General features: G+C 50.6%; 5 protein-coding genes across 5 annotated transcripts; 2 read left to right on the plus strand and 3 right to left on the minus strand.

Annotated features, from left to right (window-relative positions):
• Positions 1-2,223: 2,223 nt before the first annotated feature.
• PFICI_05456 (uncharacterized protein) lies at positions 2,224-5,070 on the plus strand (the record flags this gene model as incomplete). Its single annotated transcript, XM_007834037.1, has 5 exons — positions 2,224-2,357; positions 2,413-2,491; positions 2,546-2,627; positions 2,679-4,798; positions 4,858-5,070. The coding sequence occupies 5 exons, from the start codon at positions 2,224-2,226 to the stop codon at positions 5,068-5,070; spliced, it is 2,628 nt and encodes an 875-aa protein (XP_007832228.1).
• Positions 5,071-6,046: 976 nt separating this feature from the next.
• PFICI_05457 (uncharacterized protein) lies at positions 6,047-7,431 on the minus strand (the record flags this gene model as incomplete). The annotated part of the gene is made up of 2 exons (XM_007834038.1): positions 6,047-6,879; positions 6,996-7,431. The coding sequence occupies 2 exons, from the start codon at positions 7,429-7,431 to the stop codon at positions 6,047-6,049; spliced, it is 1,269 nt and encodes a 422-aa protein (XP_007832229.1).
• Positions 7,432-9,413: 1,982 nt separating this feature from the next.
• PFICI_05458 (uncharacterized protein) lies at positions 9,414-10,704 on the minus strand (the record flags this gene model as incomplete). The annotated part of the gene is made up of 2 exons (XM_007834039.1): positions 9,414-10,196; positions 10,249-10,704. The coding sequence occupies 2 exons, from the start codon at positions 10,702-10,704 to the stop codon at positions 9,414-9,416; spliced, it is 1,239 nt and encodes a 412-aa protein (XP_007832230.1).
• A 297-nt stretch (positions 10,705-11,001) lies between these two features.
• On the plus strand, positions 11,002-12,524 carry PFICI_05459 (uncharacterized protein; the record flags this gene model as incomplete). Its single annotated transcript, XM_007834040.1, has 2 exons — positions 11,002-11,241; positions 11,310-12,524. 2 exons carry the CDS (start codon positions 11,002-11,004, stop codon positions 12,522-12,524), a joined length of 1,455 nt encoding a protein of 484 aa, XP_007832231.1.
• Positions 12,525-13,516: 992 nt separating this feature from the next.
• PFICI_05460 (Trihydroxynaphthalene reductase) lies at positions 13,517-14,707 on the minus strand (the record flags this gene model as incomplete). Its single annotated transcript, XM_007834041.1, has 3 exons — positions 13,517-13,782; positions 13,842-14,312; positions 14,596-14,707. 3 exons carry the CDS (start codon positions 14,705-14,707, stop codon positions 13,517-13,519), a joined length of 849 nt encoding a protein of 282 aa, XP_007832232.1.
• Between the last annotated feature and the right edge of the window lie 967 nt (positions 14,708-15,674).

Raw genomic sequence — 15,674 nt, forward strand, 5'->3', positions numbered from 1 at the left:
CAGCCTTCGGAGCTGCATATTCACTCATGGCACTTTGTGCAAAGCAGGATACTAGTAGTACTGCGGTCACTTTCGTCTTACTTGAGGGGGTCGCTGACCAGCACAGGTATTCGGATGGGAGCCAACCGCCCTGATGGCAGTCTTGTGCAACCTCCCAATTATCCCCTCAAGAGGCGACATTTCAGAACTGACCACAAATCATGGCCACCAGAAATTGCGATAACAACATTATATTGCTGGATGGATGGTTGATGGCCTCTGATAGGTAGTTGCGCTGTCGCCCGCGCCGAAGGGATGTGCCGCTTTTCCTTTAACGCGTGCCCAGAATGAGGGGCAAGACGATAAGTCGTGATCTGACCCTGTGTGTGTTTGCATGTTGCGCTGCTGCTCCGATCCCCATTCCATTCCATTTTCCCTCCCATCCCTTACTCCATGCATTGGGAGGTGCATTTGGAGGGAAACGGGGTGAGTCGCAATCTGGGCGTTGCAGGGGTGGAGAGTGGGATGAAATGATTGCCATGTTTGCTTGCACCTTTAGAGAGGTAGCAACGCTACTCTCTCTGTGTACAGCCTACAACATACAGGTTTGTGCACCCATCTCTTGTCTCAATCTCTGGCGCACTTTGGGTTTCGGCCTGTTCAGCTCACCCATCCACGGCGCCGCCGAACTATAGTGATGCTAACGAGCACTTTCTGCAAGGTGGGAAATTGTAAACACCTGGTGTTTCTTTTGACGTTGTACCTCATTCAGCAGGAGGGCGTCGTACCCGGTCGGCGCGACCTTGTTGCCAAGAACGCCGCCGAGCAGATGTAGCTGGTGAACACTCTCCAGCTGACGAAGCGGGTGGAACGTTTCTAGAAGCCAAGACAAACCCACGAAAGCCCAATCACGATCAGAGCCGGATGGTTGGATGCACCGTGGTCCTTTCTTTGCCCACCGTCCGCCCTCATGCAATGCAGCTACTAGGAGGCACTGGCTGGACTAGGGAGGGAGGGAAGCAAGGCCAGGCCCTTTCGCACATACTCACCTAACCTACTATGTACTGTCAGGTCCATGTCGCATGCAAACCACTGAGCGCTGTGATTGGCGGATGAGGCAATTTACACGCGCTCGGGCGGGCATACACGCCAATTCAAGCGAGCGCAATTCGATTCGTCCGGGGTTATTATCTGGCCACGAGACATATTGGGACAAACGGGGGGATTTTTATTTCAGTTTTGCGAAAATAACCGGCACCGCCTGGCGTCTGTCTTTACATGGCATCGCGCGCAATGTCTCGAGATTGAGAAGCTCAATGTTACGGCCTCCTCTTTTGGGAAGTCAACCATGCGACTCCAAAATGGCGAGCTTGGCTAGCCGTCGAAACACCAATCGCTCGCATCCAGAGCCCGGCCCAAGCTGATCGGCGGCCCATTTGTCCCAAACCATGTACAACTCCCTCCGTGGACTGCCGTTGTACCCCTTCATCTACAACCCCCGGTCTATACATGGCACGCAGCTATATTCGTGCATGCAACACAAAGCTTCATGCTTGATTACTGGTATATCGGATGAAGTGCCTCCACTTTCTACCTCGATGCCATACAACGCCATTCTGACGACTGCACCTTATTCTGCCCGCCCATACCCCCCCGGCTCTCCGTATGCTGCCCTCCGGATGTCGAACCAAGCCCCGCGGGTGGCCAAGAGCTGGTCCCCCATATTCCAACTTGGCATTTTTCATTGGCAGAGCATATTTAGCAGTTGTTATCTCTTCGTACTGGTCTGATTCTCGACCCTCCCAAATGTCTAAACTGGCCTTGTCTCGATTGAGAAGGTCGCTAGGAAGGACAAGAGTTGCACAAGACATTACCCAAATGCTATTCTTCCACTGCATCTAGTCGCTTGTCCCGATTGACGACGGTTCTCCGTTGTCATTGCTCGGTATCCTCGTCCACAGAACCCTTTGCCTTCCACGATCAGCAAGGCCCAGAGCGCCTCTTTGATCAACGCCAAGGGTCTGCTGCTAAGACCGCTGAGTTGCTGGAGCATGCATGGGTGTGCATGCCATTGTTGCCTCTATCTGATGTTGAGGTAGCGTGATCTCCCAATTATATGAGTTAGACCCTCCCGCTGCTGTGCTCTTGGGAATTTCCTTGACCTGTCTGTCTGTTGTCTTGCATTGCACCCTTCCAAACCGATCAAGTACGCTTCCCTTTGGAGCGTACACAACAATCGCAGTCATGAGGTACCGAGGGCAGTCGGAGAACATTGTCTCCGCTGACAGCCACTCTGATGACAAGAATATGGCCGACGAGAAGTATGCCGCCGCCACCGTCGACGAAGAGCTCAACGGCTTTGAGCAAGCCATCGAATCGTGAGTAGACTCTCTGTCCACACATGACTTTCTCCTGGCTAACATCAAACGTTAGGGAGCTCAATGTCACGGAACAAGATCTTATCGAGGCCAAGGCTACGGCCGAGAGCATGACCCTGGAGGGTGTAAAGGCTGTACGTCTGATTATGATCACAGCTTGATCCCAATAGACTGACGCTTCCCCCAAGCTAGCCGAGAATATCCTCAAGATCCACAAGCATGATCCCAACTTTCCCCATACGATTTTGGAAAAGATTCAGGAGTTTTTGTGTAAGTCGAGTAACGCCGCTGAGAGGCATTGAGCTGATAGTCGACTACTAGCCACCCCTGACGTCTTTGAAAACCCCGAAAAACACAATGAGCTTATTTGGGAGATGAAGCTGGAGGCTGCACTCGTCACCAACAACTCCCCGTACGCCGAAGTCCGTGGTGTGGTCGATAACATTGATGATGTCGATACTCCTTGCTCGACTGTGCGTGCATGGTCTATTGGCATCTTCTTCTCGGTCGCTCTGGCCGCAGTCAACCAGTTATTCTCAGTCCGCAACCCACCCATTAGTGTTACTTCGAACGTTGCCCAACTGCTTGCGTTCCCGATGGGTAAGGCGTGGGAGAAGATCGTCCCAGACTGGCGTTTCACTCTTTTTGGCGTTCAGCACAGTCTCAACCCTGGGCGCTTCAACAAGAAAGAGCACATGCTTATCGCCCTGATGGCTACTGTGGCTCAGAGTCTGCCTTACACCCAGTACATCATCTGGACCCAAGTTCTGCCATTCCAGTTCAACCAGCAGTATGCCAGAAGCTTTGGTTATCAGATTCTTATTGGTCTCTCGACAAACTTTATCGGTTACGGTCTTGCTGGTCTGACCAGAAAGTTCCTGGTCTACCCAGCATACTGTTTGTGGCCGGCTTCACTCGTCACAATCGCGCTGAACTCGGCTCTCCACAAGGAATACAACATTCCCGTGCTGGGTCCGTTCAAGAAGATCTATCGCGCATCGAGATACCGATTCTTCTTTTACGCATTCACCGCCATGTTTGTCTACTTTTGGTTCCCCAATTTTATCTTCCAGGTCTTGACCTATTTCTCATGGATGTCCTGGATCTCTCCCAACAACCACACCCTGGATATCCTGACTGGCTTCAACTCTGCTGGTTTGTTCAACCCATGGCCGACTTGGGACTGGAACATTGTCGCATATACTGGTACGGACCCTCTAATGATTCCTGCTTTCTCAACTTTCAACACGGTTGCTGGTGGATTCATCTTCGGCCTGATCATCATCGCTGTCTACTTCACCAACACATGGAACACTGGATACATTGGTATTGTCGACAATCACGTTTTCGATCACTTTGGCGCAAGATACAATGTGTCTCGAGCTCTTGATGCACATGGAATGTACGACCATGAAAAGTACATGGATTACTCGGCCGCTTACCTTGGAGCTGCTAACACGATTGTCTATGGTGCCTTTTTCGGAGTGTACGCATCTGCCATTACCTATGTGGCAATATTCCACCGTTACGAAATTGCCATGGGTTTCAAGAGTTTGTTCAAGGCATTCTCATTCAAGAAGAAGAAGAGAAACACAGATGCAGATGGAATTGCCGAGATTGAGGGAGAGTACAGCGATATTCACATGAAGCTCATGAGCAAGTATCCCGAGGTTTCCGAAATCTGGTACTTGGCTGTGCTGCTCATTGCCGCAGCTTGCGGTTTTGCAGGTATCCTTGCCTGGCCGACGTACACCACCGCCGCGACCGTTCCTTATGGTGTCCTCCTCGCCTTGATCTTTGTTATCCCTGTCGGTGTCATCAAGGCCATGACTGGTATCGAGGTCACACTGAACGTTTTGGCCGAGTTCATCGGTGGCATGTTTGCACAGGGCAACGCTTTGGCCATGAACTACTTCAAGTCGTTTGGTTATGTCACCTGCGCACACGCTGTAGGCTTCGCCAATGACTTGAAGATGGCTCACTACCTGAAGATCCCACCATGGCACACCTTTGCCGCCCAAATGGTCGGCACGCTCGTCAGCACCTTTGTTGCCACCGCCGTGATGCAATATCAGATCAACATTGAGAACATTTGCACGACGGCAGCTCCCATGAGAATGACCTGTCCTGGACCTTCCACCTTCTTTACTGCGTCCGTCCTCTGGGGAACGATTGGCCCCATCAAGGTCTTTGGACCCCAAGGTCAATATGGTGCTCTCCTTCTGGGCTTCCCTCTCGGTGCTTTGGTGGTGCTCATCTTCTGGGGTTTCACGAAGAAGTTCCCCAACAGCCGACTGCTGCGCCAGATCCACCCCGTTGCCATCTGGTACGGTGGTCTCAACTGGGCACCCTATGGATTCTCTTACATCTGGCCTGCCGCTCCTATCGCATGGTTGTCTTGGATCTATGTCAAGCAGCGTTATCTCGCTTTCTGGTCAAAGGTATGTTTCCATTTTCTTGTTTTGATAGAGATTTTCAAATGTCTAACAATTTTATACAGTACAACTTTGTCCTTTCGGCCGCCTTTTCGGCTGGTATCGCAATTTCAGGCATTGTCATGTTCTTCACTGTTGGTTGGTACGGCATTACAATCGACTGGTGGGGCAACACTCAGCCATCTGTTGGCTGCGAGGGTGAAACTTGTACGCTGAAGACCTTGGCCGATGGAGAGCGATTCTACCCATGGTGGAACAGCTGGGTCGGTGCTCCGTAAGCCGATTGTAGCATGGTTGGGAGGGATTAGTACGAGGTGTCATGTACGATGTGACGCATTCACGGATCGCTGTTGGCGTTCAGTCAGGTGATGAGACGGCTTTTTTCCGCAGAGAAGTGTAGCGGTGGCTGTTGTTCCTGGGTACGCGGGACATGACACATGTCAGTAATCATTGTAAGCTGTATAATAAATTATATCAATGCAACGATCACCTATATAATGTGCGCGCATAAGGATAACTTCATGCCGGGGGAAATAAGCCACCAAGTACAATGCAAGAACGGTCTTCTGAAAAAGCGCCATCCTAACGTGCGTGAAAGTCGGCTATCGCCATGTTCCATGATTGTTCTACGACTATATTCTAACCTATTCGAGATTAACTTTTGGCGTCACGAACACGGGATCTTCCCCGTAAAAAACCTTAACGTGGGCGATCCCACATAGCCGAAGCGAACCTTGGCAAATCTTGTCACCTTCCCCATGAGTTGAGTACATCGTGTGTGTGGCTTTTCCGCTAGCTCACGGCGCGGGCGCACGCGGCTGACGGGCACGATACCATGGTTTCGGGTTGCCACTCCACAAAGGGTCACGATTCTCGAGGGACTTTTGGGTTGGACACCGACGGTGCAGATGGCTTATGACCGAGTCACAAACGACCCAATGCTGGAGGTCTTTTGGAGGTGATATACGGATGTTACATATGATCTGATTCCCGTCCTCTGTTGCTCAATCAGTACAATGCTTGGAACTTTTGGACAAGACATACGAACTATGCATATAGTCAGTTGAAAGGAAACATGGGATGAGCGGTGTCGATGTACAGTTGATGTGTACAGTAGCGATTCATGGCTAGCCATTTGCCTCTTGGTTGGAATACCAACAGCTGAGTATTCTCCGGATATCTGTCGATTCCCATGGGACATTTTCTCTGTTCTTCTTTTTTTCTTTCTGCTGGCATGATTCTCCCGAACTTCTATTATTTTGTCGCATCTTCGTCTTTTCCAGGCCACATGATACGGCCAGTGACGACAGCCTTTACGTGCAATGCAATGTCCATCAGCCAGAACACAAACAGGAGCACCGTCATAATCGTACAAACCCACTGTATCGCGGCCCATTCCAGCACATTGCCGATGAACCCCGTGGCAATGGTGAAGCCTACGTTGGGGAAGATGATGGCCCACCACGACAGTTTAAATCCCATCTGGGGCGCCGCGAAGCGCCCGTCTCGGTAGGGGAGGGCGACGGGTAGGTTGGCCATGAGGGCGACGGCAAATACCCAAAAGGCAAACAACCACAGGAAGATACTCGCCCAGTCGGCGACAATCTGGAGAACCTCGATGCCCACCGGGTGCGTTGCAAAATACGCATAGTTGCTAGGCAGGGCCTGCGAGCAGCCAATGAGCGACACAATGGTATACCCGGCCGACCCGACGGGCATGAACAAACCCGGGCGCTGGTCCGGCGGACTCAGACCGCTGACCCAGAGGGTGCCCAGGAACCATGGCATATAGATCATACATAGAATCCAACCAAGCCCCTGATACGCGATGCCGGCCACGATGATGGGCAGCCTCTGTGCGGGCGGCTGCTGCTGGGCTATGGACGCCGCAATGGTGCCCGTGAGCATGACGTTGAAGACGGTGAAGAAGATGGCCGGATTCATCTTGAAGACGTCCAGGCGCCTGTAGAACAGGATGACCGGGATGGTCGTGCTGTAGATCAAGGTACAGGCTGCGTAGATCCAGAACAATACGCGCACGACGACAATGATCCAAGGTCCCGTGTGTGGAACACCAAACCTCGATACTGGGAAACAGGTCTCGGGTCAGTATTTCCATTTCTTGTGTTTGTAGATGGTTTGGGTCAACTATTTGCTTTCCAATGCAGTGACCAAAAAGAGTAATCGCACGAGCATAGCTTACTGCATATTATTATGGTCGCGCACGAGAGGAAAAAGGGCCCAACAAACAAGCACTCGGGAACCGTGGTCATGGACTTTTTAATGGTATAGGGATGCAAATAGAAGCGCGTCAGCATGGCGGCGCAAAATACGGCAAAGAGCACCAGATTCAAAATGAAGACGACGGCGCCCGCCGTCTGCAGTCCGTGAAACTGGTGCGGCGTCTCAGACAGCAAGATGGCGATGCCGCCCGTCGACTGGGTACCGGTAAAGTTGGCCCAGGTGAAGTGCTCGATGCGTTCCCGGAAGCCGATCTTGCCGGAGCCGGCGGGTTTATTGTTGTTGTTGTCGTCGTCGAGACTACCACTGCTGTTGCCGCCGCCGCCGCTTCCGCTTCCGCCTCCTCCTCCTCCGTCCTCGCCGCCATTGCTGCTTTGCAAGTTGGCCTCGACCACCATCACTGCCGATTGCCGCTTTGGTTGTCCCACGCCGAGAGAAAGAGATGTGATGTTAAATGGAAGCAGCCTTGAATATTTTGTTGTTGCTTTGTCCACTGTAGTAATCCTTTCTTCGGGGGGGAACTCATGAGCCAATCGCCGCCCCACGCGCAAAGTCAATATTGCCCCTCAGCCCGGCAATTGCCCATACTGTAGACGGGAATACCTAGTCTTGACGCATCAATTCCCGTTGGAACTGCTAAATATCTTGCTTATGCCGGAAAATCAGAAATGACTTTATCATCATTTGGCGTGAATGCTGTCGTTAGCACTCATGCTTTTGAGCCCATGTGCCGAGTCAAATGTACGATATACTAAATGGTATTGACGACTATGTACCTACTCTCTCTTCTTATGCGTACTTCTATTATTGTGTCTGGGACCACTAATTATATTGCTTTAGCTGCTGCCTCGATTGCTCCTTGACACGACCAGTGTCTGAAAATAAGGAGTAAAATTAAAGATGGTCTACATCTACGAAAATAATGTGTGCAAACAGACTTAAACAATCCTTCCCATTGTGTCACCCGCAGGGTGCCACACAACCCAGTCACACTGTGGCGCATCACTCCTGCTGCATTCTTATACTCTCATCCTCGAGCAGGCACATCTTGATTTCCGCATCCGAAACGTGTGCGTTCGCGCGCAGACGGCCCTCGAGATACTTTAAGTGAGTTAAACACTCGTCCCAAAGAACTAAGGGGGTGGGTTAGAATATATGCTCGTCGTGTGGGGGTAGAAGCCACCAATTGATGACGCTCCAGACTTCGGGCAGAGGTTCGCAACTACTGCTGCCACTGAAAAAGTCGTGCAGAGCCGTACCAAGCGTTTCGAGGCTGCTTAGGAATCGATCCTTGTCAATACTGTACAGACTCCCAAGGCTTCTGGTCCGAAACACCCAAAGACTTTTGTATCTTGGAAAAGAAAGCCTCGAATTCCGCATATGGGGTACCTTGTGCTGGTTGGCCCCTTCGTCCCGCATTGCTATGACAAATGGTTTTCCCAGTATTGCCATCATCAAATACGATGAACCAGCTAGATTGATCGGTTATGTTCAGTGCGACGTCCTATGAGGTACAATTAGCATTGAACGAGCGGAGATTTCAGAAATAGACTGACATAAATATAAAAATAAGACGTGTCCCTTTGATTCGAACGATCCATGTAGTGTGCTCTAGATATTGTGACTTTCTCGTCAAGCAATTTCTGAAGGCCCGGATAACAGCCGCACAGGTCATAAGAGGTGTCAAATTCAGTGTTACTCCATCGTGATCCTCTCGAAATTTGGCAAATCCAACTGCTTTTGGCTCCAAGCCAGACTCTTGGATGGACTGCATTTGGGTCGTACGTGTTCGTGTTCGTCTGCCACTTTTCTGTATTGTGGCGATTATAGAATGTTTCCGGGAGTTTATGACATGTGTTTGCAGCTAATCGTCCCATTCCAGAAGCAAAGAAAAGACCGTCTTCGCCGAAAGATATGAAAGAGGGATTAAATTTTGGGTAATTTGCAATATCTGGGTATTTTTGTCTCAAGAACTCAATCCCAAGATCCGTTGGGTCACTCCATCGTTCATAATCTGACCGAACATGAAGATCTGAAGACAAAACATTTACAAATAAGCGATGGGAAGATCTCAAGCAGCCGCGTGCGTAATGGACGTGTGTCTGCAGCAAGGGAAGCTACAGAGCACCAGGAAGATATATAGAGATAAGGGGCAGGTGGGGAGGGAGGTCAAGTTGACTCACTGAAGATGTGGGGTGTCTTGTCAGAACTCTCTAGTAGAAACTGGTCACCATCATAAAGGAAGCCTGGCCCGAATCCAAGAACTGCGGAGTTTGACGCAGATGTTAATCGGCGGGTTTTCTCTCCTATTGTGCGAAATGGATATGACCTTGTAGCCGATTTGATCAGTTCTTTTTCCGTTCTTGAGTAGCGTACAAAATCAGAACCCCAGAGATACTGACCATATGCAGCTATTGCTTGCTTGGAAGAAAAATGCATCTCCAAAGACCTTGAATGACGTTGTATGTAAGTTTTGCAACTTTATTTGCCGCGTCCATGTTGCGAGGTTCGGGGATGCCACTTCTGTTGTTTGGGTCCTGTCGATCTGTGTCCCTTGCAGCTGTTTACGTAGACGTGCCATCTCGCCCTCGTGCTTGAGACGTAGGTCCTCTGTATTGCGGCGCAGCTCGGCAGTCCTACTACGTTCTTCTTGGAGATTCTTCTGCATCTCGGAAGCCTTGTCTTGTCGCCGCCGTTCCAACTCCATTACTTCTTTGAAGCTGACGTGCAGGCCCTCGCGGTCAGCCTGCAGCTCCTCGATCTTGCGCATAAGTGTCGGAATCTGCTTACGCAAGTACTCGGCGTCGTCGTCGTCGCACTCGGCTTCGGCATCGCGGATATCGGCCTTGATAGTCTCAACCTCAGTCTCCACTTTGATCTGGGCCGCAGCGAGATTGCCGTCGAGCTCACGGCCGGCGCCAGTCTGCATTAGAGTCGCATCTTTCTTCAATAGCTCCGTTTGGATGTCAAGTATGATACTCGTGGGGAGCTGCGACTGCCCTGCAGCGTTGGGCTTATCGAGGAAGAGCCCTATAAGCTTCTTGGCCGAGTCTGGCGTATTCAGATGTTGGACGACCCGGCTGCCTTTGCGTATCATGGGCGCCCAGAAGTCGTCCGCAGTCTCAAGTTGGCTTAGGCGCCGTGAACCATCTTCTGGTAGGACCTGACTTCTCCTTGAGTGTTGGTCAGCCACCGGTTGATGAAAGGGGTCATACCTGCTCCCACATGGTAGTTGTCAGAAGGATGCGATGGAAAGCCTCAGGGCCACATAGCTTTTTGAACATCCTCAAGTTGTTGAGCGCGGAACCCTGCATTCGTACGTCGCTAATGCGGTGTAGATAGATGATGCCATGAAGTTTGCGATTGCTTTGGTACCTCCCGCTTGTTGTAAGCCACAGGCTAATGGCCTCGAGGACCTCTCTGTCAGACCGATGCGTATCGTCAAAACCAGGTGTATCGACAAGGTCGACTGTGTATTGCCGATCCATCCCATATTGGCACTGGTATACCTCAACGTCTTGGGTACAAGACTCAATGTCGTGCCCGATGATGGGCTGCGCTGCAGACGATGCATCGAGGCAATGCCGGATGAATGTGCTTTTCCCCACGCCTGTCATCCCCATGACCGCGATGGTCATATCCGCCTCGGTTCCCTCCCCAGATAGATCCATGTTGTGTATGGACAAAACACGGCGAGGGAGCTTATGGTGCTAAGCTGAGGTGGAAATGGACGGAAGGCTTCATCAGACCAGAGAAGAGTTGCGGGGTTTCCTATGACAAGGCTCGGATAATCACCCAAGTTCGTTGCAAAGTCGGGCGTTGCACAAAGAGGGGAAGTTGGGGGTTGGGAGTCAAATATCATTTCCCAAATCATACACTCCGCCCGCAATACAGCCTTATCTTATTTTTTCGTCTCCTGGAGAGTGAGGGAACGAACTACCTAAAGTTTCAAAACAATCTCTCTTACCATGAACGACAATACGCCTCAAGATGTGCTCATCATGGTTACAGGCCTCAGTGGTTCAGGGAAAAGCTCTTTCATTCAGTCTCTTGTCGCCGATGACAACGTAGAGATTGGACATGACCTGCTGTCCTGCACAAGCAAAGTCAGCTTCTTTCCGCTCCAGCATCATAGTGGCTGCAGGGTATTCTTGGTGGATACACCGGGCTTTGATGATACATACAAGTCAGACGGTGAAATTCTCCAGGTAGGTGGGCTGAGATGTTAGAGATCGGCGTTTTATCAGGTGATTGTGGTCACTGAAGAATTTGACAGAGTCTCGCCTTTGTCCTCGCACAAACTTACAGCCAGCGACTCTTCGTTGCTGGGGTCATCTATACGCACCCTATCACCACAATCCGACTCGGCGGTAGGGCAACTCGCAGCTTGGAGATTCTGAAGAGGTTGTGCGGTGAACAAGCATATTCCCGCATTATCTTTATCACAACAATGTGGAACATTTCCGAGAGAGATCCAAACATACTGCGCGATGCGGTTAAGCGCGAAAAAGCTTTATCGAACAGCAAGGTGGCGTGGGGAGCCCTATGTGACAAGGGAGCAAACGTCATGCGCTGGAAATCGATGCAGAACGGCTCCAGCATGTCCATTATCGACCATGTTATCAATACATACTGGCGAGAAGGACCAATTGTTCTCAGTTTACAACAACAGCTCGTCGATGAAGGGCGAATCTTGTCGAAAACCGACGTAGGCGTGGCTATAAACCAAGCCATTAGGAATGCCCTCGCAAGCCAGCATAAAGAGGAGCGCGAGCTGGAGGTAGAGCTCCAGAGGGGGAAATATGATGTTGAAGATCATGAAAATTCGCGTCAAGCCCTTTCCAAGGCACTGGAGACAGTCGAGGCACTGTTGCAATCACAAAAGAAGCTTTTGGCCGACTTCAGGGAACTAGCAAAGCAGGAGACACCGGCATATGCAGAAGCATTGAAGGATATTCAAACAGATGATGGCAAGCGGTCGACGCTCACCAAGGAAGGAAATGATACTGCCATGCTTGGACAAAAAACAACACCGAAAGTGCAAGAAGGCAGCGCAAAGAACAGGATATCCAACAGACTCTTCAGCAACAGCCAAGAGACACTGATCAACATTGCTGACGATGAATACGGAACCAGGGTTTCAAGGAAATATGGTAGTAGCAGCAGCTTCAATACTGGAAGAGCCAGTGTCAAGCAAACGGTCACGCCGTCGAGGTCTCAAGAAAGGCTCAAAAAGCGACAGGTTTTGCAGAAAAATCTGGTTCCCCTACTTGAGATCCTTGTGGGCATAGGAATTGCCGGGGCAGGCGCTGCGGTGCCGCCTATGATTGGACCTGGTATCGCTGCTGTGGTTGCAGGTATATCAGGTCTCGACTTCTCAAGGAAGAAGGACAAGGATGGTGATGACGGGATACTCGGTCGTTATAAACGCCAGAAGAATGAAAAGCATGCAGACCACGACGGGGACGGATTGGACTTTCAGGACTCGTGAACCACCTAGACCAGGAAGACTGTTCCGGTGTGCAAATTTCGTTTAGACTGGACGATTGGGGTAATATTTGGTTGTCGCGTGCATCAGTTGAGATATCTTGAATAGTGCATAAGATTTATTGCTTAAGACTGAAGAGACTTTCATGAATCCCTTGACCACCAAGTTGTCTTGGCACCTTGCTGCAAGGGCCGAATCGCCTGTAGTGGTGTTGCAGGCACTGATGCGGGTGACCTGATTAAGGTAAAATCTCTGTCGTGGCTATACCTTGCAATTTATCTAAAATGGCTTTCCTTGTCTCTTCCTGTAATCTCATCGTCTCCATTTCCGTCGTGAGCGGTCCATTTGCCCTTTCTCTCTCCAACGCTTTACTTTCCCTTTGAATCATTGCGCGTCCCGTATCTTAAGGATTCGTATTGAGAATCAGGGCTCTTTATTTCAACGTTGCGCTTGATCTGCTTGACCTACTCGATCTGCTTGATTTTTGTTTTTCCCCCTGTGGTTGTCAAATACCGTTGGACTGGAGGATCTCATTTTCATGAAATCCTCGAGCTCTGTAGGTAGGATGACCGTTGCAAAATAGCGTTGGTGTGGTGTTCCATACCATTTGCACTCGTCGAGCGGCCTCTGAATAGACAATTTCGATACGTGGGCAGCGTACAGCGCCGTGGGATTTTGACGAGACATTAGCTCACCCCGTTGTCAGAGACATATCTAACTAAACAAAAGAAATTGATAAAGACTCTCAGGTTTTATGAAATTCTGCCATCACTAATCACCACTAATCGCAGGCGCCCGTGACATTTCAGGTGTGGATCATGAAATATAACTGATATTCTATTTGTTGAAAAGTATTTGTTGCTTCAATTTCAATGCGCCCATCCAGATCTAAACGCTCGTATATGAGAACGATTGCCTTGGATTATATAGTGTGAACAGAACCAAAGTTATTACGCTGACAACCCGCCTAAAAAGATCCTTCAATCCTCATTTTTTTACATCATGGCGTGGCCGTCAATGCCAAGGACCTTGCCATTGACCCACTCGCCGTCCTGCGAAGCCAAGAAGCAGACGCAGCGGGCAATGTCAATGGGAAGACCGACTCTGCCGAGAGGCGACCATGTGGAAGCATACTCATCGACAGCCTCGTCGTCGAGCTCGGTGCCACCTGGAATGTATTCTCTGCATACGGCGTGGTACATGTCGGTCTTGATACCACCGGGGGCAACAGCGTTGACAGTGATCTTCTTGTCACCAAAGTCTACAATGTTCATGTTAGTGACTATTCTTTCAACATAGATCTTGGCAGAGTAGACTTACCGACAGCCATGCATCGCACAAAAGTCTCAATGGCACCCTTGCTACCACTGTAGACGGCGTGCTTGGGGACACCCTTGGCCTGGCCAGTGATGGAGCCCATGAGGATGAGGCGGCCGCCGACCTCGAGGTGCTTGTAGGCCTCGCGGGCGACGAAGAACTGGCCGCGGGTGTTGATGGTGAAGACGCGGTCAAACTCCTCGGGGGTAACGTCCTTGACGTGGCCAAAGGAGACGACGCCCGAGTTGGAGCAGACAATGTGCAGCTTGCCCCAGACCTTGACGGCCTGGTCAAAGAGGCTGACGATTTGGTCCACGTCCGACACGTTGGCCTTGATGGCCACGGCGTCGGAGCCCGACTTCTTGATGGCGTTGACGACCTCCTGGGCCGACTCGGAGCTGTTGGCGTAGTTGACAATGACCTTGGCGCCGCGACGTCCCAGCTCCATGGCCATTTCCCTGCCGATACCGCGACCTGGCAGAGTACTGCGTTAGCAACGTTTCTCTATTACTTCATCTTCACATGCTTGTTGGTGCTTGTGCAAAAGTATTCAAAGTATCCATTCCAATTTCCCCACAATTCTTTCGCTATAGTATAGCTGCGCCAAGATATCCCGGGCCGGGCCTAAGCCTAGGCAACGGAGCTCCGATGGGGTAAAACTCGTCCGGGATCCCACATGAGCGGGACCAGCAGAGGCTTGTGGGAAATCGTGGGGCATGAGGGAAATCTATGATGAGTTTCTAGAAAACAAACTTACCAGCACCGGTGACTAGCGCAACCTTGCCCTCGAGGGAGGCAGAAGCGAGACCCAGAGGACCGGGAATAGCATCGAATCTGCTAGCAGTACGCTCGGAAGTGACACCAGGCATTTTGATGGTATTGGGTCGGTTGGGTATTTGGAAAAATAGAAAAAATAAATAAATAGAGGAAATATACAAGTACGACGGAAAATTTACAAAGATATTGATCACCGGCGATTTTCTCGGGTGATTGTCGAGTATATAATTGTTCGAGTTGATGTAGATGCTTTCGAAAATGATTAGCTTTTGAGGTGCACTTTCAGGTTCCTCTTATACGTTCGATAGAGACACTTCGTCAAATTCCCGAGTACTTTCTAATCTTGGACCCGACGGACAAGATTGGAGAGAGGCCGGACGCCGATGCAGTGTGCAATATCGTAAGCTGATAGGACCGAACATCTCGCGCCAAGTAGAGGCGAGATCTACTGTCTCGGCTGTAGTGTTGAAGGCTGTGTTAATGGCTGGCGTGCGTATGGATTGTAGAGTTTGGACGGGTTTGCTCCCAAGCCTCCCCTTGACCCAGCTCTCCACCACGTGTTGTCCGGTTTCAGCTCTATACCCCAAGTCCGGGCCTTGGGCTACCGCCGCCAGACCTGACCCACGAAACCTTGCAACGTCCGGGGCTCTGTGCTTTCCCCCCAAGTCATTGGCTCAAGCGGGTTGATCTTTACCATGGAAGCTCGAGACACATGTTTTCGTCGGCGTCAGTCAAGAATGTGCTCGGAACCGAGCCCGTCTGCACGTTTTGCCATGCCGGGGGCTGCTAAAAATGCGGGACCAAGTGACCCGTATAATGACGGCCGACTTCGTATCGGTGGAATCTAGTACGCATGCACTGCTGGCTGGTGGGACCTAGGTATTCAAGAGAATGCAGTCTCAGGTTGAGAGGCTGGATCTCGTAATAGCGTATTCACGCTGTTGTCTCCGACTCCAGTCAGTCATTCTCCCTAAGAGGCATTTCACTATGGAGAAGTTGATACTGTAGTGCTCCGGCAAGAACATGTGTTTATGAGTGCATATCTTACATGAGCACTGG

Source organism: Pestalotiopsis fici (genome assembly GCF_000516985.1).
Source record: "Pestalotiopsis fici W106-1 unplaced genomic scaffold PFICI_Scf_3, whole genome shotgun sequence".
NCBI lineage: Eukaryota > Fungi > Ascomycota > Sordariomycetes > Amphisphaeriales > Sporocadaceae > Pestalotiopsis > Pestalotiopsis fici.